This window comes from Perca fluviatilis, chromosome 23 (genome assembly GCF_010015445.1).
Source record: "Perca fluviatilis chromosome 23, GENO_Pfluv_1.0, whole genome shotgun sequence".
NCBI classification, from domain to species: Eukaryota; Metazoa; Chordata; class Actinopteri; order Perciformes; family Percidae; genus Perca; species Perca fluviatilis.
In genome coordinates this window covers 5,241,379-5,263,307 of record NC_053134.1, presented here as the reverse complement: position 1 = coordinate 5,263,307, position 21,929 = coordinate 5,241,379, and the positions used below count along the sequence as shown (strand labels likewise).

At 39.9% G+C, this 21,929-nt stretch overlaps 1 protein-coding gene across 2 annotated transcripts; it reads left to right on the top strand.

Moving 5' to 3' along the window:
- Nucleotides 1–255: 255 nt before the first annotated feature.
- LOC120553807 (23 kDa integral membrane protein-like) lies at nt 256–20,207 on the top strand. 2 transcript variants are annotated; one of them, XM_039792522.1, is made up of 9 exons: nt 257–529; nt 3,522–3,587; nt 5,696–5,809; nt 6,007–6,081; nt 7,119–7,214; nt 10,836–10,930; nt 14,998–15,103; nt 17,804–17,887; nt 19,765–20,207. In XM_039792522.1, exons 1-9 carry the CDS (start codon nt 470–472, stop codon nt 19,885–19,887), a joined length of 819 nt encoding a protein of 272 aa, XP_039648456.1. In that variant the 5' UTR covers nt 257–469; the 3' UTR covers nt 19,888–20,207. The 2 variants fall into 2 exon arrangements, with proteins under 2 accessions (XP_039648457.1, XP_039648456.1); XM_039792523.1 differs by lacking the exon at nt 6,007–6,081 and having other exon boundaries at nt 256–529.
- Nucleotides 20,208–21,929: the final 1,722 nt, after the last annotated feature.

Genomic DNA, 21,929 nt, shown 5'->3' with positions numbered 1-21,929 from the left:
AATCACTCCTTCCTTTTCTTTCAATTAGGCCTAGATTTAATTGTTACCCGGGAAACCTCTTCTCCTCCTCTCCTCTGTTGTTTCCTCCACCCTCCTTGTTTCCTCTCCTCTCTTGTTTCCTTTCCCCACCTTGTTTCATCTCTTCTCGTTTCCTCTCCCCTCTCCCCTCCTCACTTGTTTTGTCCCCTCTCCTCTCTTGTTTCCTCTCCTCTCTTGGTTCCTCTCCACTCTCGTTTCCTCTCCTCTCTCTCTTCTCCAGCTGATTTTCCAAACTTGGTCATGTTCTTCGCACTGCAGCCAAACACTCCTGAGCTTTAAACATCCATCTCTCTCTCACACACACACACACACACACACACACACACACACACACACACACACACACACACACACACACACACACACACACACACACGGCTCTGGTCTTTGCTCTGTTTCTATTTTAGCTCGGCTCTCTCAGACAGCAGTCATGGCTCGCTGCAGGAGTTACTTACGAGGACTCGCCATCTGTGTCACTGTGCTGCTACTGGTAAGCTAACAGCTAACTGCTAACTGCGTGTTTGTGTTTGAACTTGGAGATTGATTGGATAAGGAAAAGACATGTTGTTGGTTTTTGGTTTAACTTTTATTTAGCCTAACGCAGCTCTGTCTTTTCATTTTTATTGCAATGGATCTATAGCTAAAAATAGAAGATTTGTATGCTGGAGGGAAAAATTTCATTCTAAATATCAATTAAATCTGATTAATAAGGGCATTCTTCTGACACATTTTATTGATAACTTTTATACTTTATAAAACTTAAAAAATGGTCTTAATGCAAGAACAGAATTATCTTTAACACAAACAATAAGTAAAAGTAGTTGATAATATTAACATGCCAAATTTAGATGCCAATAAACTTTAGGGTTTGGTTCGCATTAGTCTCGCTGTGGAGGAAGGTCCACACAGAAATCCAAGATGGGAGAGAAACGTGCACTGGTTTATTGGCATTTCTTTAAACCAATCACAATCTGCTTGGAGCCACTGCCAAATAGCCTCAAGAAGGAACTTGTTTTGGTGGAACGTGTACGTTCAAAGGTTGTTTTAATCGTACGAGAGAAAACTCAGATTGGACAGATTTCTAGCTAGCTGTCTAGATTTACCCTGCAGAGATCTGAGGAGCAGTTAACCTGACTGGAGTGCCAACACAAAGAAAGTGGAGGAAATGGACATCAGTGAAAAGACATGCATCCGGCCGAATTTCCTGCGGCACCGGAGCAATCACGGAAGTGGAACGTTGTGGATATAGACTGGGTTCGACTTGATCTGAAAGTTGCTTTTCATACAGTTGATTACTGAATTATTCTCAAGAGACTGAAGGAACATCTTTATGTAAGAAGTCCTTTGCCTCAATTGTTTCACAAAATAACTTGTGGGGTTCCTCATGGATCGATTTTAGGGCCTCTTCATTTTAATATATGTATGCTAATGACAGACAGCTTTATGTGACTGCGTCTGCTGATGACTCAGGACAAACAGATGCTCTTTTTATATGCATTTTAGATTTGAGTGCAGAAAATAAAGACATTTTAAACCTCTTAATTTTGGCTATTTATGAAACACATTGTATTTAATATTATATAATATTTGTATATTATTTATAATGCTCCCTTGTTTTAAATGTTTTGTCTTTAAACTCTTCTCTCTTATTGGCTTTTACTGTTTTTATAATTTCTATTGTAGTGCTCATTAGTCTCCAATTGTTTAACTGTTTATGTTTGTGTGATCTAATTATTAGCTTGACAGTCAAATGCATGATTTTTATGTATTAGTTTATTTGTATGGATCAAGAACAGAGAAACATTTGGAAAAGCAGTGTCTAATGTAGCCTACTGTACACTATAGCTAAATCAAATTTCCAACAAAGTAAAGCACTTTACACACTTTCAAGCCATTGCCAGAGGAGTTGATAGAAAGCTAATTAGGCCTATCAGCTCCACAACATATTATTTATTACTATACATAGATTGTCCAGCAGAGAGAGCTGACAACTTTATTTTTGAAACTGTTAACTGTTTTTGTTAAACTAGAATATAACATTATATGATAATTTGTGCTTAGTTGTGTAATTAGTGGTTAGTATTTGTTTAGGTGGATAATTTCCAAACCATTCCCCTTCACTGTTTTCCTCTCCTCCATCCACTCATTCCCTTTTCACAATAATAATAAAATATTCAAAGTATGAGTATCAAACATGGGAATGGAATTGTAATGTAAAGGTATTGTTGTATATTGTTGTAAGTTATTGTAAGACCTGAAAAATGTGTTTGCTGTATTTGCATATCCATTTGTTTTGTAATAATTTGATATTGTGAAGTAGGAGGAGGACCTAATAATCTTGTGTTTTAATTTTGTGGTTTTAATTAGTTTTTCAAATGATAATCTAGTAAAATCATCATGACGTTTTATCAATATTATTATAACTATCTGGTAAACAGATTTTCAATTCTAATATTTTCAATTTTAGTAACAAACAAACACTGGGGATATTCCATGGTGGAGATTTCTGTTTACTGGCTTCTGTTTTCATGCTTCCTGTTTTGACTCCTGCGTTGTTGTTTACTTTATATCATCTGATTATAGTAATTAGGTCAACCCGACAGTAAGACTTTCACTTTTCTTTTTGAAAGGTTTGATGTTTCTGTTACATGCTATAGTTTGTTTTATGTATGCATTAGGTTTGTTTTTGTGTCATTACATTTAATATGTTTGTCTTCACATGTTCACTATGGATTGTGTCGGTGTTGTTCGTTTTGCAGATATTTCGGTTATGTGTTTGACGTTCATGACAGCATAACAAAAATTGAAAATCTAATCATATTAGCATTTTTAGTCACTGTTGCATTACTTACCTTCATACACTTTTACTTACTGTTTCACAACCTGTTTACACCTCTGTATTTATATTTATTATCACAGCATAAACACTTACAACATTTCTGTTTACACAAATAGATTTTTATTTAATATTTGTTAGGCCTATACTGTATTTCTAGCTTCTGCATTATTTTATGTCTTAGATTGTCATTTGCTCTTGCGGTTTTTTTCTTTTACATATTTAATACGGATTGTTGGACGGAGCCTGAGATCTAACATTTTCTTTGCCAACTTCTCTGTAATTGTTATGACAATAAATAACTTGAAACTTCAAGCTAAAAGTAGGCCTACAATAGCTGTAACAACTGATAAAGTTGAGATAAATCCTTGTTGCAAGAACATGTTTCAGTGTGACAATATTTCCCTAAAGCTGATGCTGGAGTCTGGAAACTTTAAACGGAGGAAACTGAGGGAAATGATGATGTTTGTGAGACAGACGACGTCAGAGCTCCCAGCTGATGGGAGTCTGATGAGCGTCTCTCCGAAGGGAAAACAACAGTTTCACAGGAATGTTGCTGCTGTTAAAGACTCCCTTGCTCTGTGAAACCTCTACGAACACACGCACAGTTCCTGCAGTTTAATCAGACTTCATTATGTCTCCGCAGGTTTCTGGTGTGGTGATGATAGGCGTCGGATTTTCCTCCGTCAAAGACAATATATTGGTTGCCCAGGTAACCGCGCGTGTGTGTTTGTGTGTGTGTGTGTGTGTGTGTGTGTGAGTGCATGTGTGTGTGTATGTATGTGCATGTGTGTGTGTGTGTGTATGTGTGCATGTGTGCGTGTGTGTTTTTGTGTGTATTTGTGTGTGTGCATGTGTGTGCACATGTGTGTGTGGGTGTGTGCGCATGTGTGTGTTTGTTTGTGTGTGTGTGTGTGTGTGTGTGTGTCTGTATGTGTGTTTATCCCCAACAAATCAAATTAAAGTTTTACTGCCATGTGCCGCCTGTTGGTCTGTTGTTTGAGCACCATTTTTCATTCCAAAAACCAGATGTAACATAATTATCTTAATGGAGAGGGGATGAAAAAAAAAAGAAAAGGGACACACTGGTTGAATGAACAAATAAACACATAAGTGACACAATTAAATAAATAAATAGGCAATAAATAAGCATTATAGTAAGTATGTGTAAGTAATGGCTCTCATTAATTTAATGAGAGCCATTACTTACACATACTTACTATAATGCTAAGTTAGTTAGAAAAAAGTAGACGATGAAGTTACTGAATAAGCAAAACAGTAAATCTATTTTGGTCCATTTCCACTTTATTAAATCATTGCAATATTTAATAAAATACATATTCATAAATATATATTTGATTTAATTGTATTTAGGTGCAGCCTGGACATTTAATTATAATATAAGTCATAATCTATACAATTATAATACAGTAAGTAAATATTAGATACATTATAATACCGGTTATGTATACATACATACATGCATACATACATACACACACTCATACACACATATAAGATATATATATATACACACACACACAATTATAATCCAAACAAATACATATTATAATAATGGGTTAGCTCAGTTGGTAGAGCAGGCACACATATGTAGAGATTTACTTCTCAATACAGTGGCTGCAGGTTCGACTCCGACCATGTGGCCCTTTGCTACATGTCATTCCCCCTCTCTCTCCCCTTTCATGTGTTCATCTGTCCTGTGGAATTAAAGGCCTAAAAATGGCCCTAAAAGAAATTCATAATAATAATACAATGATTTGCCATTTTACTATAGTGATTACTTTGAGACAATTTGTACATGTTTCTCCAGAATATTTACAGATTCATATTGCTTTTCTTAACCCTTGTTTTGCCTTTCCGTCGACCATGCAACTTTTAGCTTTTCTGGTTCAAAATTTGAAATAAAAACTTTTTTCCCCAACGTTTTGGTCAACTTTTGTTGCTTTTCCCAATGATTTGGAAGCTTTCCATACGTTTTTGTCACTTTTTAATTATTTTTTGTGTGTTTATTATTATTTAGTGTTTTTGTTGATTTTTTTTCTGCGCCTTTTTTTGTTTTCTCCCCACATTTGTAAAGCTTTTTCCAATATTTTGGTCACTTTTTTTCAACGTTCTTGTATCAGTTCTTTTTTAGATGCTAAATAATTGAATAAAACTTTTATATAAATGAATAAGTGAACGGATCATTTATTTTATACTGTGAGGAGCGTTGTATGGAACCATCCACGTTATTTTGTTTTGACAATTTGGTTGAAAGAAAACCCAATTTTCTGATATAGAAACATTTTGAAAATGGGTCAAATTAGACCCGAGGACAACACAAGGCTTATCTACTGTTCTGACTTTATTGATGAAACGGAGAGTCTCTTTATATATCCATTGATTCTTGAGTGTTAGCTATTTTAGCTTACCCGACCTCTTAAGCCCGCCATTAATCTCTGCTGCAGGCCAGAGGCTACATTAGCTGCTAATTAGCACACCACATCTCTGACAGAATTTTCTTGCAGAACTGCATTGTGGGTAATGGCAAATGTATGTAGCAACAAAAGACAGTGTGTGGAATAAAAAAGATGATATCACTGGTTTTGCCGCATCAGTTTTGGTGCTTTTAAAAGAAACTGTCCATCATAAAATCATATGTCCAATCTTGCGGACAAAAGGGAAGAAGGTAACTACTTCTCCCAGGGTGCATTTTAATAAATCACAGAGCTTTGAATTATTCTCTATTGTCCGCTTAACGCTGTTAAAAAGAGCAATAAATTCTAAATTTCTAAATCAGTCCCTCCCTCTCCCTCCCAGTTGTCCAGTAGCGACGGCTTACTGGTCCTACAGGTGTTCGGTCCAATAACTGTGGTTTTGTCAGTTCTGGGAATCTGTGCCGCGTCTTTGGACCTTAAACCTCTACTGCTGGTGGTGAGACACACACACACACACACACACACACACACACACACACACACACACACACACACAAACCCAGCAGCCCAGCCAACCACACACACACACACACACACACACACACACACACACACACACACACACACACACACACACACACACACACACACACACACACACACACACAGCTAACCTGTGATTATCTCCTCCAGTTTTCCGCTCTGATATTCGTGGAGTTTGTGGCTATGATGGTTGTTGCCGCACCGCTGGTTCATGTTCAAGCTCAGGTAACTCTACCTGTCTGTGTCTCGGTCACCTTTTTTTATACTGCCCAATCCACTCTTAGCTCCCGCACTTGCTCGCCCTAGAGGATGCCGTGTTCATCATAGCCCACATCACTTGCCTTTGACCATATTTTTCAGGCTGTTCTCGTGAACCATTCGTACATATTGCTACGAAAAGTAAAGCACTGTAATTCCAGGTATTTATTACTGTATGCACCACATTGGATGCTGCTGTATAATAGAGCACTCTTGGAGGTGTAAGGTTGAGGTGGAAGGGTGTTTGTGTCCCAGGGAAAACACAAGACTTCCACCCAGGGGTGTAGCACATCATTCTGGGCCCTCTAGAAAGGCATTCTCTATGGGCCCCTCCCAGCATCCACAGCTATTCATTCTAGCATCGATGCGGTCAGGGTGGTGATGGCGCAATGGATATGACACATACCTTTGGTGCGGGAGACCTGGGTTCGATTCACACTGCGATACATCAACCAATGTGTCCCTGAGCAAGACACTTAACCCCTAGTTGCTCCAGAGGCGTGTGACCTTTGACATATATGCTTTGGATAAGCGTCAGCTAAATGACATGTAATGTCACTGGTAACTGGTTACTCAGTCCCATCTAGGCTGACACCCCTGCTTTCACCCAGAAAACTGGTAGGTTTTTACTTACTTTTACTTAGTAGGAGTACTACTTAAAGTGGAACTATTATGCTTTTTCGTATTTTCTGTCATATCTATAATGTTATAATGTCAGATTTTCGTGTTAAACTTGGCCAAAATTCAAATAATGAGGTATTTCAGAGAAACCCCCGTGAGCTAAAACGTTCAAATTTCAAACGGTTCTGAACGTTCCGGTTTCAACAGTTGTTTTCTACTCTGGGATAATTGTTACGCAATTCCATGCCGGCCTTCTCCGGCCATCTATGATTGGTCATCTGGTCCAGGTAGGCAGGAACTACTGGAGTGTTGCTTTTTTTTTAAGCTACTGCGCTGTTATCTTCTCCGTCACTGTTTAATTCTTCTGTATCCGTGTTCTGCAGATGGGCGGTGCAGTGGACGAGGTGTTTCTCAACGTAACCCCCCTCCACAGAGCAGAGAGTTACATCCAGACTGAACTCAACAAACTCCAGGCCTCCGTAAGAGACATGAAGAAAGAAATACAGGAAATAAAGCAATGCAGAAGTTTTACTCAAGTAAAAGTAGCAATACTTTATTTAAGTAAAATGTACAAAAGTAGTAGCATCAAAAAAGTAGCATGAAATTGAAGTACTCAAGTAGAGTACAACTACCTCAAAATTGTACTTAAGTACAGTACAATTGTGTCTTTGGGGGCCTCGCGCCTCTGGGGGCCTCGCTCCTCAAGGGGCCTCGCGCCTGCCTGGTTTGCAATCAAGCAGTTTTGTTTTTCTCTTTCTCTTATTATTATTATTATTTCTTTTTACATTCAATATTTTTGTATGCGTGTTTTTACTCGATGTGCTCTAAAATGAAATTGTGGTTCGACAAAAATCATTTATGATGTTACGCCGTTACCATGGTTATGTCAGCGCGTCCTGCGAGAGTGCGAGCGAGGAAGGAGACGGGAGAAACAATGTCAGCTACAAGAGAACGCGACCGATTTCACAAACACTGGACTACAAAGCGACTTTCACTTTATTCAGCATGGTAAGTCGGACATAAGGGCGTTTTTACACCGACAGCCTTTAGTTCGGTTGAATCAAAGTAGAGTTTGTTTGCCCCGCTGGTGCGCTTTGTTTGGACAGGTGAGAACGCGACAATCGAACTCTGGTACGCACCAAAAGCGGACCAAACAAGCGTACCGAGACCTGCTTGAAGAGGTGGTCTCGGTACGGTTTCAATCGAACTATGGAGCGGTTTGTCTGTGGTGAGAACGTGATCCGTACTCGAACCGCACCGATTATACGTACTCCTGCAGTCTGAGCTTGCCGTTCGCCACTCGTATCTCCGTGGACAAACCAGCTGCCGCTAAAATTGGAGACAGACGCCGGCAGAGCAGAGCGAAGTCTCGGTGACCAGAGCAGCTGTAGTAACGTCTCTTGCGCAACAATGTCTGATAATTTTAATGAAATGAGCTGGTTTGACCACTAGACCAGAACACAGGACATCCTCCTGTATTTACTTTCTTGCTCCCGCCCCCAGACATATCCAACCAATAAGAGGGCTGAACGTTCTTGCCTGATTTGTAATGACGCATTTTGGTACGTTTGGATTTTTCCAGGTGTAAAACCAAACCAAACCAAACCGACCGAGGGCAAATCGCTCAAAGTTTACTAACTCGCCAACTGATTCGGACCAAAACCAACCAACTACAGGTGTGAAAACGCCCTAAAGCTATAGAAAGAGTATAAAGTGACACGCAACTGAACTGCCATGCCGTAAGTCAGACGGCCTATTACTCTGACTGCTAAATAGTCCGTTATCTCTCTTAAAGCAACACCAAAGCACTTTTCCTCTTCGGTCCACCTACAGGTTGGAAGCGGAATTGTCCATTACAGCTGTCGTATGTCTCATTCGAACTACAGATCTGCTACCCGATCTGGCAAACTTGCATAGTGTGGTTATAGCCGATAGAGGGCAATGCAACATGGACAGAGTCCACATTTAACACATGCACACACAGCAAGGTACACGAGAACACGCGCACACACACACACACACACACACACACACACACACACACACACACACACACACACACACACACACACACACAGGATATATAGCTGTCTGAATAACGACAGTAACCGTACGGGTTAACAGTGACTCTTGAGCGTGCATTGCGGTGTATGTCAATGAGCAGGGCCTCACATTTTAAGTTCGCACAGGGCCTCGCACCCCCCTCGCTGCGACGGCTCTGACCGTAGCCTATAAATATTTATAGAACTGTTCCTCTACATTTTCACTATTTCCTAAAACACTTCACACAGATAAACTCCCGATAAACCACATGCTCTTTCTGTCTCTGTGTCTCTCTCTTTCACACCACACATACTGTAGAAAAGCTAAACATCAGTAAAGATACACAAAGTTGCAGAATCGTTTATCACAGTTTGACAGTGGTTAGTCTCGCTTTGCCAGACCTTCCTCCACAGCGCTGCGGAGGAGGGTCTGGCTAGTCCCCACAGCAGTCCTGGGATAGGAGGAAAACGCGCTCTGGTTTATTGGCATTTCTTTAAACCAATCACAATCGTCTTTGGCGATGCAAAGAGACTGAGGCAATAGAGAGCCGAAGTGACGCCCCTTCCAGTGGACCTCATGGGACCGTAACTCAAAAAAAATATGAACGGTAGTGAATGGTGAGAGGAAAATTATTTTTTGATCCCGTTTGAATTGAGCCATGGATTACAAATAGGATGTTCGTCAATTTAAAAGATAATTTTTCAACCAAAGAAAGTCTCAGTTAGCCGTAGGTTTGTCATATGACCACTTAGCTTTGTGTGAAACTGCTCAGTGGACTACATCTCCCGTCTAACACAATCTAGCTCACCTAGCTTGATGCTCAACTTGCTCGCTAGCTAGCTAGCTTAGCTCTGTTAAACAACACATGTAACGTTATCTTACCTGATGTGTTTTATCCAGTGAAGTGTTTTCAGCAGATAGGCAAAAGAACGAGCAAGATCCTCTGCTCATTAGAGTAACGTTACATCCCCGGTACGATACACAGAGACATCGTAGCTTCAGAGAGACGTCATCCGTCTTTCTAATTTCGTATTTTCACAGTCTTATACTTCAACAGTTTAACAATAAACGGAGACTTTCTTCGGTTTAAAAATAATGTTTTAAATTGACGAACATCATATTTGTAATCCATGGCTCAATTCAAACGGGATCAAAAAATAATTATTATCTTTCCATTGACTATCGTTCATATTTTTTCCGAATTAAGGTCCCATGGACTGGAAGTAGAAGGGCGGGACCCTCTATATTTGGTCTAATGCCTGCCGAAACATAGCTTCGCGAAGGAAGAACATGTTTTGACAGTGTAAATATACGTTAAAAGTTAAAAGTTGTTAAGCGCGCAACAGAAAAACTAAGATTGAAGATAGATAGTCTAGCTGTCTGATTTCTGCCAGAGATCTGAGGAGCAGTTAACCATAGTCCTCAGAAATCCACCGGAGTTTAAAGGTGCAGTAGGTAAGCCTTATAAATCTAACTTTGTCATATTTGCTGAAACTGACCCTATGTTCTAGTAGAACTACATGAAGCTGGTAATTTAAAAAAATCTGGCTCCTCTGGCTCCACCTACAGCCTGTAGTGCGATTTGCAAAAATCCACCACTCCCTGTTCAGATGCACCAATCAGGGCCAGGGGGCGTGTCTAACTGCATGTTAATCACTGCTCATGCACACGCATTCATTCTCCCTTGTGGGGGGAGGGGCTTAGGAGACCGTTTTGGGCTTTAGCGGAAATCGGGGAGGGACTGAGAAGTTGTCAATGTTCAAATTTTTTTTTTGCAATCCTACATACGGCACCTTTAAAATGCCAACACAAAGAAAGTTAAATTAAAGACATCTGGCAGCACCTGAACAATCCCCTAAATGAATCATCCTCGATATAGACTAGACCAGGGGTTATTATTTTATTTCGTTTGGATGAGTCTTAACTCTGGTTTCAGATGTCTACAATCTTAGTTTTATTTATTCCGAGATGATAATTGATTTTTTTTTTATTTGCTGAATTTATTAATGGACCGGTCAGAAGTGCACGGGACATAACTTGACTTGTGTGTTTCTCAGGACTCTTGTTGTGGGTTGAGGAGTTTTGAGGACTGGGAGAATCAACTTCCTGTCACCTGTTTCTGCACACCGCCCGCCTCCAACCTGCAGCCGAGGTGAGACCGCAAAACATGAAAAACTCAAAGAGCTTTCGAACTTCTAGATAAGTTTGCAAGTTTGTTGACATTTACAAACCAACTGCAGAGTTAAAAAGGTTTCTAAGCTTCTAGACAGATTTCTCGCTCGAGAGCTTTTGCGTCTGCAAGTTTGAGTTATTTTTCTTATAGTTTTACAAGGTTTTAGAAGAATTAATGCAATGATTTTATGATTTTCTAGACACGTTTAAAGGCATCTTGTACGTCTCTTGAAAAGAGTTTTTAGAAGACATTGAAACTTGAGTGTTATGAGTTTGTAGAATAATTCATGCATTTTCTCAAATGATTTTGCAATTGCAATCTATCTTTGAGAAAGGTTTTTGAGTAGTTAGAAGTTTGTAAGTTTCTAGAAGACTGGATTTCTGGAGAATCTTCAGATTTCTAGAGTTTTTTAATCACTCAAAGAGCTTTTGAACTTCTAGATAAGCAGCAAGTTTATGGCAGAGTAGTGTTTTTCTAAAACAGGTTATCAGTTTTTTTTTCTCTACTTTCTAGAAGAATTTATAGCCTACATCTCAATGATTTTCCGATTCTCTAGACACAATCTACAAGTAGCTTGTTTCTGGAAGACTTTCGGGATTCCTTGCAGAATTCTCAGATTTCTTCTTGAGTTACACAAAAAGCTGCACAAAGATGAACAAACACGAACAGCTTTAGGGTCCTGCACCAGAGGGACAAACAGGACTATAGCGTACTGTATATGTTTTTGTGTCTTTGGTGTCGGTTGTGTTCCAAAAATGCTGCTTAACGCTGGGTTTCCACAGAACTCCTTTCAAGCGGAATTATGTCACCACAAAATGATGCCGACGGTGTATGTGTTTTGCAGACAATTTGTTGTTGGTGTTGACATTCATTTTCTATCAGTTTCTATCTGGCCTAACTCAACTGTTTGGTAAGTTTTCTACTCCAGTCACACACTTTGCCATTCACTTTGAATAACGTTATATTACATATATAGCTAGTCATTGCTACAATGCCAACGTTACTACAATGCTGCTACTACTACTAAAACAAATATATATATGATGGACTGTTTTTATATAGCGCTTTTCTAGTCTTAACGACTAGTACTCAGAGCGCTTAAACATAGTACAGGAACCATTGACCATTCACACACATTCATACACTGTGGCCGAGGCTGCCGTACAAACACCTGTTCATCAGAAAAACATTCACACACACTTACACTCCGATGGCGCAGCATCAGGGGCAACTCGGGGTTCAGTGTCTTGCCCAAGGACACTTCCGCATGGAACTGTAGGGACAGGGATCGAACCACCAACCTTCCGATTGGCAGGTGACCTCTCTACCACTTAGCCACAGCCGCCTCTGATTAAAATGATTGGCCACTGCAGCGTGACCCAGGCCCGGATTGGCTAATCGGGAGCACCGGGAGAATTCCCGGTGTTCAGGTATGGCACTGGGTTGAAATCATAGTTGAATATTATGGATGCTGTCCCTATGCTGCCTGCACTCGCAGCCCACTTTTTGTATTTACAGTATTTATTTTTTCTTGCAGCCCACTCGCAGAGTGCGGTTAATGATGACCTATTTATGTTCGGAGTCCTCCGACGGCAGCACCTTGCTAAAAAAAAGTTCGTACACAAGTCACTGGGGCTTCTTGGAGGATGCCACCGCGAGCAAAAAGAAGATGTTTTAAACGGGTAATAGAAAGCGCAAAACGGCACTGAAAAAGCGTCAATTTTAAAAGTAGAGCTCTAGAAAGTGACGCGGCCAGATGAACTTTTTATATTTTTAGCAAAACGCGACAAATGAAGACGTTGCTACGGCTAAGCTAAGTTAGTTAGGAGAGGTGCCTGCAAACCAGCGTCTATGTATATGAATCAAACTTGTTCTTGTAGCTCCAGCAGCAGCAAGTAGGCCTACTAGTCCAGTTTGCTGCTAACAGTGACAATGAAGAGCCAGTAAGGTTACTAAGCGCAGCTATATGAGCCCAGAACTCCAGTTTGGGCAGGTAGGGTTGATCATTGACTGAGTATTATAAGAATTAATAAGAGTGTGGTGTTGACCTGCTCTATATGAAAAATGCCCTGGGATAATGATGTAACGATGTCCGAGCTGCACTACCATAATGACACTGACTTGACTTGATCAGAAAGCTTTGTAAAAAGGAGAGATTTGTGCTGAGAATTATGACAATTTATAAAATGTGATTTAGTGTCAGAAGCAGAGCCAGTAGTGTGCATTACGGGATAGTGCTATCAGCTGTTGGATGGCGTAAAGTACGTTTGTATCAGTGTGTGTGTACAGTCGTATCAGTTTAGCTACAATATAATCATTTTTATGACCAAATTAACTTGTCACACATTATGAATAGTTAATCAAGTTGATTAATGTGTAGTTGTTATATGAACTTTTTCTAATTTTTGAATTTAGGAACAAATTCTTGTCAAATAGTATAGGTTTTAAAATGTAATAAATACAAAAGTTAAGTGTAGAAGGGCGCTATTGAACCTATATATAAGTGTTTTGATTATTTTTATATAAGTCAGTAAAGTAAAGGGCCGGTCTAAGGCATGAAAATCCAGGGCTGAAAATGAGTCCCATCCCCATGCGACGCTGGGTTGCGTTTCTCCAAAGTTGAGTTTTTATATATATTTATTTTATATTATTTTTTAAATTTTTTTTTTTAACTCCCTTTCCAACTCTTACAGCGAGCTGAGATCCGTATACCAGCTCGAACGTATCAATAGGACCTTTAGTAAACAATTATAAAAGGATAGATTGTGTATATAAGGGAGAATATATTTATTGGAGGCACGTTCGTGAGTCGCTTCATTTAACGCTCTGGAAAAGTTGATTAGAGTCAACGTTGGGGAGCTTGGAGGAGAGGATGAACATCGGCACTTTGTCCGTTAGCGGTTTCATACTGCTGTTGTCATATAGGAAATGAATTGGATAATCGCTGCTTTGCAGCTGCCTGTGGAAAACCAGCGTGAAGAACGCCGCTTATTCACACCGCGTCAGCTGTCAGACGGTCCGAAAAAACGCAATGGGTCTTTCCATTCATTTTGATGGGGTAGTTGGTTTAGCTGTGAGGCTTTGGTTGCTAATTATATCTTGATCCATTCTTCTGGTGCTGCAGGAAATTCTGCCAGATGCATGTATTTTCTGCTTCCTTCTGCTTTCTTTGTTTTTTTTTATTTGTTTTTTTGTTGGAATTTTTTTTTTTTTTTTTTTTTTTGGGGTTTTTTTTAACTCCCTCACACTCAGATCTCTGTATGGCAAATTGAGACAGCTAGATAGACTATCTGTCCAATCTGAGTTTTCTCTCGCAGTAGTTCTGAGTGGAGTTTTGCACCGCCCCTGACGATTCTGATTGGTTTAAAGAAATGCCATTTAACCAGAGCACATTTTCCTCCCATCCCCGAATGCTATGCGAAGTAGCCAAACTCTGCTTAAGCGCGCTTTGGAGGAGGGTCTGGCAAAGCGAGACTACCGCAGGGGGACGCTCAAAAAAATGCAGCGGGCCTGCGTCGAAAAGTTGAGACCAACTCAACTTTTGGAGAAACGCAACCTCAGGTCCGGCTGCAGTGGCCAATCATGTAACCAGAGATCAGACTAGTTTGTGTGTTTTGAGCTATGGTTTGAGGCAGTGTGACAATGCCGTACAGGAAACATCACTGCATCTATCGCTGCCACAAGAAAGAAAAAAAAAACGAAACACAAGCACTGAACTGCCCGGGAGTTTGCGTAATCGCTGAATGTTTCCTGCAACAAGAAAGCACTGCTATGTCTCGCTCATCTCTTTTATTTCTCTTTCTCCTGTAAAATTTAGCTGCCTTCAAGTGCGGTGGGAAACCTCGAAATCCATAAACGATCTAACGGTGTGAAAGTTTACTACATGGGGGGGGGTTAAATAACACAAGACGTCACACAAATGGGCCGTTTGTTAAGTGACAGTCCCACAGTCACACCACCCTGCGACAAATCGGCAGTTCGTTTTTTTTGTTGTTGGTCTGAACGTGGCTAAAGCTTTTATTCTTTTTCTTGTCTTTGTCTCACAGCTCTCAGTCGGCTAACTCCAGCTCAGAGGGGCGCTGCGTGATGGTGGGCCCCGACTTTTACCCTCCGAACCAACAGCTCACAGAGAAACTATGGGTTCACTCCGAGGTAACTGAACCATCTGCTCTCATGCTTTCTTCATTCTTTCTTTCTCTCTTTTACTACTTCTGCTATTCCTTTTTTTTCTTTCCCCATTTCTGTCTTCTTCTTTCTGTTATTTTTCCATCTTCCATCTTTCTTCCCTTTGACACTCCATCCTGACTTCCCTTCTTTCCCTTCCTGTGTTGGGTGCTTAATTTCCCCATTTCAACAGCAGTCCTCATGCTTCTTCCTCCTCTACTACTACTACTACTACTACTACTACTACTACACAAAAAAATCAACCATTGTAGGGTCTGCAACTAACGATTCTTTCCATTGTCGATTCATCTGTCGATCATTTTCTGGATTAATTGATTAGTTGTTTGGTCTAGAAAATGTCAGAAAATGGTGAGAAATGTTGATCAGTGTTTTCCAAACTCCAAGATGACGTCATGTTTCGTCCACAACTCAAAGACATTTGGTTTGTTATCACAGAGGAGTGAAGAAAGTAGAGTATAATCACACTTAAGAAGTTGTAATCAGAGAAGTTAGCATGAAAAATTACTCAAATTGATTAATCGATTATCAAAAAAGTTGGCGGTTAGTTCAATAGTTGACAACTGTGATGGAAACCACCTAAATTATCATCTAGTGGAAACTTCTGAACTTTAGATGGATTTATGGAGTGAATATGTCACCAAAGTATGCCTCAAATGATGTGTTCATACGGGGGAAACCCTACAATGTCTTGTGATGGAAGGACAGTAATCTACTGTGATGAATGGACGATGGGGGATAACTTAGTTCAGCCTTGTTCAGGCCTCTGTCTGACATTCCACAGCGACATATCTTCCTGACCCCTGGCCGGGCCCCAGCAGGGTCCTCAAGTGCCTTAGGCATGAAGAAATATTCAGATTCATAAAAACTTTATTGTCTGTTGTGACAGAAAATCGTCTTAGACAACTCGTTCTCACTCCCAACTCGTAAAATACTGACGCTTGGTCAGTGGCTCTCAGCGCCAACAGAAATCTGCCTTTAGCATCTGTATGGAACACCCCGGGCATAGCAGCAGCTCGGCTGCGGCTCTGTGAGGTGATGTAGTATTTAGAGTTACAACCGTAGCGAGTAGTATGAAAGACCTAAAATCCGCGTAAGGAGGTGGATAGATCAAACAAAATAGGACTTTTACCCAGGAGACCAGGGTTTGTTGTCTCATTCTTGTGCCGCATGTCAGTTAAACGTACGTCCTGACCCAGAACGTCAAAAAGTGATGCCAAGAGTCCCGACCAAGTGAGTCTAAATATGACCCTAAAGGAGACTTTTTGTGTCAATAACAAACGGCAAATGCACGTGACCAAGCGTTGCTTTTTGACCCGGAGTGAAAATGTGTTGTCTTAGACGTGGCTCAACATCGGACAGTAAACAAACAATATGTAAAAAAATGGACTAAAATGACTAATTTACACAGGATACACAATGCAATATATGTGTGCAAAGTGGCATAGTGTTAGTGTGCGGGCCATTACTTTATATTTAGGATGTTTATGACAGTGGGAATGAAGGAGAGTTTGTAAGTATTTTTCTTGGCTAGAGGGTCTTTATAGCGGCGGCCTGATGGCAGTAACTAAAGGGGAGTTATGCAGTGGCTGAGTGGGATCTTTTGCAATGGGATTGGCTTTCCTTTCAACAACTTGGATGCAAAGTACTGATAATGGAATTTGGGTTTGGCCAGTGTTTATAATTGCTTGATAAATGATCTTGGAAAGCGTCAAGTGTACATTAGTGCTTCTTCGTTTGTGGTGCATGATTATCTTAGGTTGTAAAGGATTCCCTTTGACTTAGTGGTAAACTAGGTTAAATAACCAGACCATCCTTGATGATAAGTCCTATTCATCCCATTCATTGTAAACGATATATAAGTCTGTGCCTGCATTCAGTTTGTGGGTCAACATCTGTTCTCTGCAGGACTTGATTCCATAAATGCGTGCATGAAATAAAACCAGATCAGGTACAAATTTGTCTCAAACCTTTTATTAAAGTTTTCTCTGTTCAGATTTCCACCACAACAACTTATCGACCAATCAATTAATCTTTGCAGCTCTGCACATTTTGTCCTTAAACCTACCTTTTACATTTGTCATGGTGTGTATCTGGACAAACTGATGTTGATTTGCACTTTGGAATCCAGTTGAAGACCCTGTTGATTGCCTTAATGGTCAGGCACCATCTTATATCTCAGATCTTATTCAAAACCACTCAGCCCTGAGGTCTTCTAGATCGGAGGACAAATCTGTCCTCTATGTCCCCTGACTCAAACTAAAAGGTGACAGAGCCTTTGAAGTTGCTGCTCCAAGACTGTGGAACCAGGTGCCTTTAGATATCCGTGTACTTTTCAGCACACTAATCGCTCATTCTGTTAGGTCTATAATTCTGTATTTCTAAATTGCTGCTTGTTGTTATTGTTGGTATTCTTTTCTGTATGCGTGTTTTGTTTCTACTTTATTTTTACATTTCAATGTTTTATACAGCACCTTGGTGTCTTTTGTTAGCTTAAGCTGTGTTTAAATGTGCTCTAGAAATAAGTTTACTTACTTAATATTCAAACCCAACTTTCAATTGAAATAGACTAATCCAGAATGGATGCTTCTCTTTAACTTATCTTAACATTGAGCCCCCCTGTGAGGTAGGATATATATGTTTTTATTGATGTTGACCTTTGACCTGCAGCCCTGTGGTCCCATCCTGAAGAGCTACCTGAGCTTCCCCATCAAACTCAGGATAGGAATCATTTCAGCCTTCGCCACCATTACGGTACAATATTGCACAACGTTTTCCTTTTCAGTTGAACAATTTTATTTTTCTCTTTTATGTTGCTACTTTGAAACTTCCCTATAATGGACAAAGATAATGTAAACAACGGACTACAGCGGGGGTGTCAAACTCAATCTCACTAAGGGTCACACTAGAAAATAATAATCCCATCAGGGGCCAGACATGTATAGTTTATTGACATGCTTTGTATAAACGAAAGAGTCAAATATCTTTGACTGTTTTATTGCATGTTTTACATACTTTCACATTCGGCCCACATAAAGCCCTAAAAAAGTCATAGAATTGAGCAAAAACAATGCATTCTCGTTAGATTTTTAAAAGTAGGCTACCTGACTAACAACAACCTGTTTCACAGGCCTGAATATGGGTGGGAATTTCTGAGTCTCAAACCTAAATTGCGAGCCGGATCGAAATATGGGAGGGGCCGGATTTGGCCCGTGGGCCTTGAGTTTGACAAAAGTGGACTAACAGCAACTGATTATCTTGGCTATAACAGAGCTGCAAAGCAGCCAAAAGAAGAAAATGGAAAATCATGACAATCTGCATCAAACAAATTTCCAAAATAATTTCCCTAAAGTACATCTCGAGACTTGTTCTGCCCACTCAACCTGGAACACACTGCAGCAGGATCTAAAGCGGTCCAGCTTGATGCCGCTGGGGGATTTTAAACTCATTTTAAGGGCACTGGAACAAGCCTCTTTGACAACTTGTTCTTGTGTTCTTTTTAGTTTTTTTTTTTTTAGAGTTTTAAGTCTTTTTTAATTTAAATATTGTATGTACAATTGTTAAATCTGTCTGTATCTGATTGTTGTGGTATTTTTCGAAACTGGTCTCTCTTTTTTTCAACGTAAATTTAATACATACATGCATTACGTACAGAATATCAGACCAAACAAAACACACACACAAATTTACGATGCAAAACCATACCCCTATTACCCGTGCACCCTCATAGTACATCATATTTGCCTTTTCAATTTTCCATTTTTTTCTTTTATGACTGTAAGAATGCTTCAACAAATGCCCAAGTTTCAGCATATTCCATCTCATTCTCTCAAACAGGTCTCTCTTGAGAAGGAGACCCTGTGGCTCAGTGAGATTACTTGTATAAAGAAATATTAAATAACAATAAAAAAAAAAAAAGGATAGGGTTTTCTGGAAGGGGTCCACCTTGGAGTTGGATGGATGTTTGATTATTTAATATAAAACATATTCCAAGATGAATTAATGCTTGTCATCACCCCCCCCACCCAGACCAAAATCAAGATAAGATGACACAGTAACTACAATATTCAAGACCATTAACAAAATAGACAATAAATCAAATAAACATATGTATAAATGACAACACCATAAGCCCATCATACACGTCTCATCCCAGCACAAAGGTTCCTGGGAGTCCTCCAGAAAGTTCAGAGACTTTCCCCATTTTCTAGTGTAGACATCCAATCTGGCAAACCGTATATATGACATCTTTTCAAACGCCGCCACCCTAGCCATCTCACAAGCCCACTCCTGGATTGATGGCACCCCTTCATTCCTCCATCATCTTAAAAGAATCTGTCTGGCTATCATTAAACTAGTCTGGACCCAGCTTCTTATGTGCTTATCCATCCCTCTTAGGCTTGACCCATCTCCTAGAACAAAAAATCTTGGGCTGAATGGAACCAGGGTCCTTGCAATCTGACATAGGTTATCATGTATCCAGGACCTTATCACAGGACCGTAGGACATCAAGTAATTGGCCGTCCTCTGTCCTACATCATCTGTATCTTTATGTTGTATGATATTTTTAAAACCCCAAAGATGATGTACTTCTAAGAATGTGTTGGAGCATTGATGGACATATGTTGCAGATGGCGGCCATTGCTCTGTGTCTGACGTTGGGTCTGGAGGAATATTGGAAGACGCCTCCGGTGGAAACTACAGTCGATGACTTCAACAGAGTGAAATATAAACCCAAACCCTCCCTCACCTGACCTCTGACCTCTGACCCCTCACCCACGACCGAGGCCTCACTTCAAACTGCTGGTGATGATCGCAAGAGTTCAACGAAATTGCATCATGCACTCTTTCGGGATCTGAATTTTCTTTATACATAATTTATAGTTGACAGAATGACAGTTTTAAGAAGAGATGAAACCGTTCCTATCTCTGTTTATGTTATTATATTTGGCTGGGTGAAAAAAAAAACTTTAAATCTAAATAAAGAGGGAATGGCAGCTGGTTTGGATGAAATGTTTGGCTCTCAACTTCCTTTTTTTAAAAGTTTTATAAATAAAGTTTATTTTATCAGTGACATGTACGTTTGTGTAGTCTTTAGTTGTTTAAAAGCCGCATATCATGTTATTTCTGATCTACGTCACTACCTAGAGCACTATTTGCACTAACTGTATATTGACTTTTCACTACATTCAACATCTACATAGACGGTCTATTCCGGTTAACTGTATTATTGCTGACCTATATCACTAACCAGACCACAATTTGCACTAACTGTATATCGACTCTTCACTACAGATCAGCATTTACATAGACTATGCCTATTCATATATATTGCGTTATAACTGATTCAACACCACTAACTAGATCATAATTTGCACTAACTGTTTTTGTTTTGTCTGGCTCTTCACTATATCTCAGCAGTGTTATAGACTGTCTATTCATGTATATTGTGTTATTACCATATGACTTTCGCATATCCTTAGTCTTATTTACACCTCACTTTGCACCGGCTTTGTAATGCCTACTTAATCTGCACTTTGTGTAGTCTATTGTATTCTATATTCCTGTACTGTATTGAATGTGAAACTGTAGGTTGTCCTGCACGCTTATGCTTTTCTTGGCCAGGTCGCCGTTGCCGTTCTCAATGGCCTACCTGGTTAAATAAAGGTAAAAAAAAATAAAATAAAAAAAGTAAGTAGTTTCCTCCAGCAGCCACAAGATGGCGGTAATGATTTCTATAACTCACCCCGCAGCAAGTCAGAATTTTGCTGGACAGTGGACACTAAGCCTCTTAAGCCCTATTCGCAAGGGATAAGTATTATCTAGGGACCTTGTGTGAATTATAAATTACCCACCCACGTCTGAGTTTCTAGACTATGTCTGTTTCTCAGAGGCCGAATGAATGAATCAAATAATATTTCACACACAATAATAGAACATGACTGCTGTTGTGAAGTGACACAAACCTTTTAGTAACAAGTAAGGGTTCACAAACAACTTTTGCTTAGCCATTTCAGGGAAACTGTATATTAATAAACTTTCTATTTACAACAAGTTAATGAGGAGCACTTGAATGTTAAGTTTGGGTATCTGAAGGCTTGACAATGGCTGCATCCCAGGTTCTTAAATTGCATCCCTGGCCCCTCCACTTGCCCTCCTGCCTTGTGTCTCTCCCATGCTTTATCCGTGGGACGGACTAAAACGTGAGGAAATCCTGTGAGGAGAGGGAAACCATAGGGAGGGGAAACACGGAAATGTGTTTTTAGGGGGATGAGACGTCCTTTCTGCTGAATTGTCAAGTGAATTTAAATTGAATGCCTTCATTGTCATTGCATTTAAGTACAACAAGATTGTAGAGCCACTCTAGTAAGGTGCATCATTATGCATATGTAGGCTACATCCTTTTGGAGGATGTAGCCCCTGAATTTACAGTGAAGACACAGTATCCCTTTAAACACAAAAGGCTTCTATATATTTTCATTTTAGTAGGGCTCTAGCAATCTCCACTACATGTATTTTAAACACATTCTGATGAATGAGTTTGTATGATATCAGATGAATGTATGCACAACAACTCGTATGATATTCTACAAAATACACCCACACACACACACACACACACACACACACACACACACACACCCACAAAACCGCCTTAGAGTGGAATTTCCTGCTCTGGGTGTTGCTACACTGGCGGATGCTAACATCCCGTTTCAGGCTGTTGCTTCTAAAAATTGGCCCACTTTCCCCATTCAAGGCCTTTCCAATTGTGTCATGAGATAAGTTGGCAGGGGAC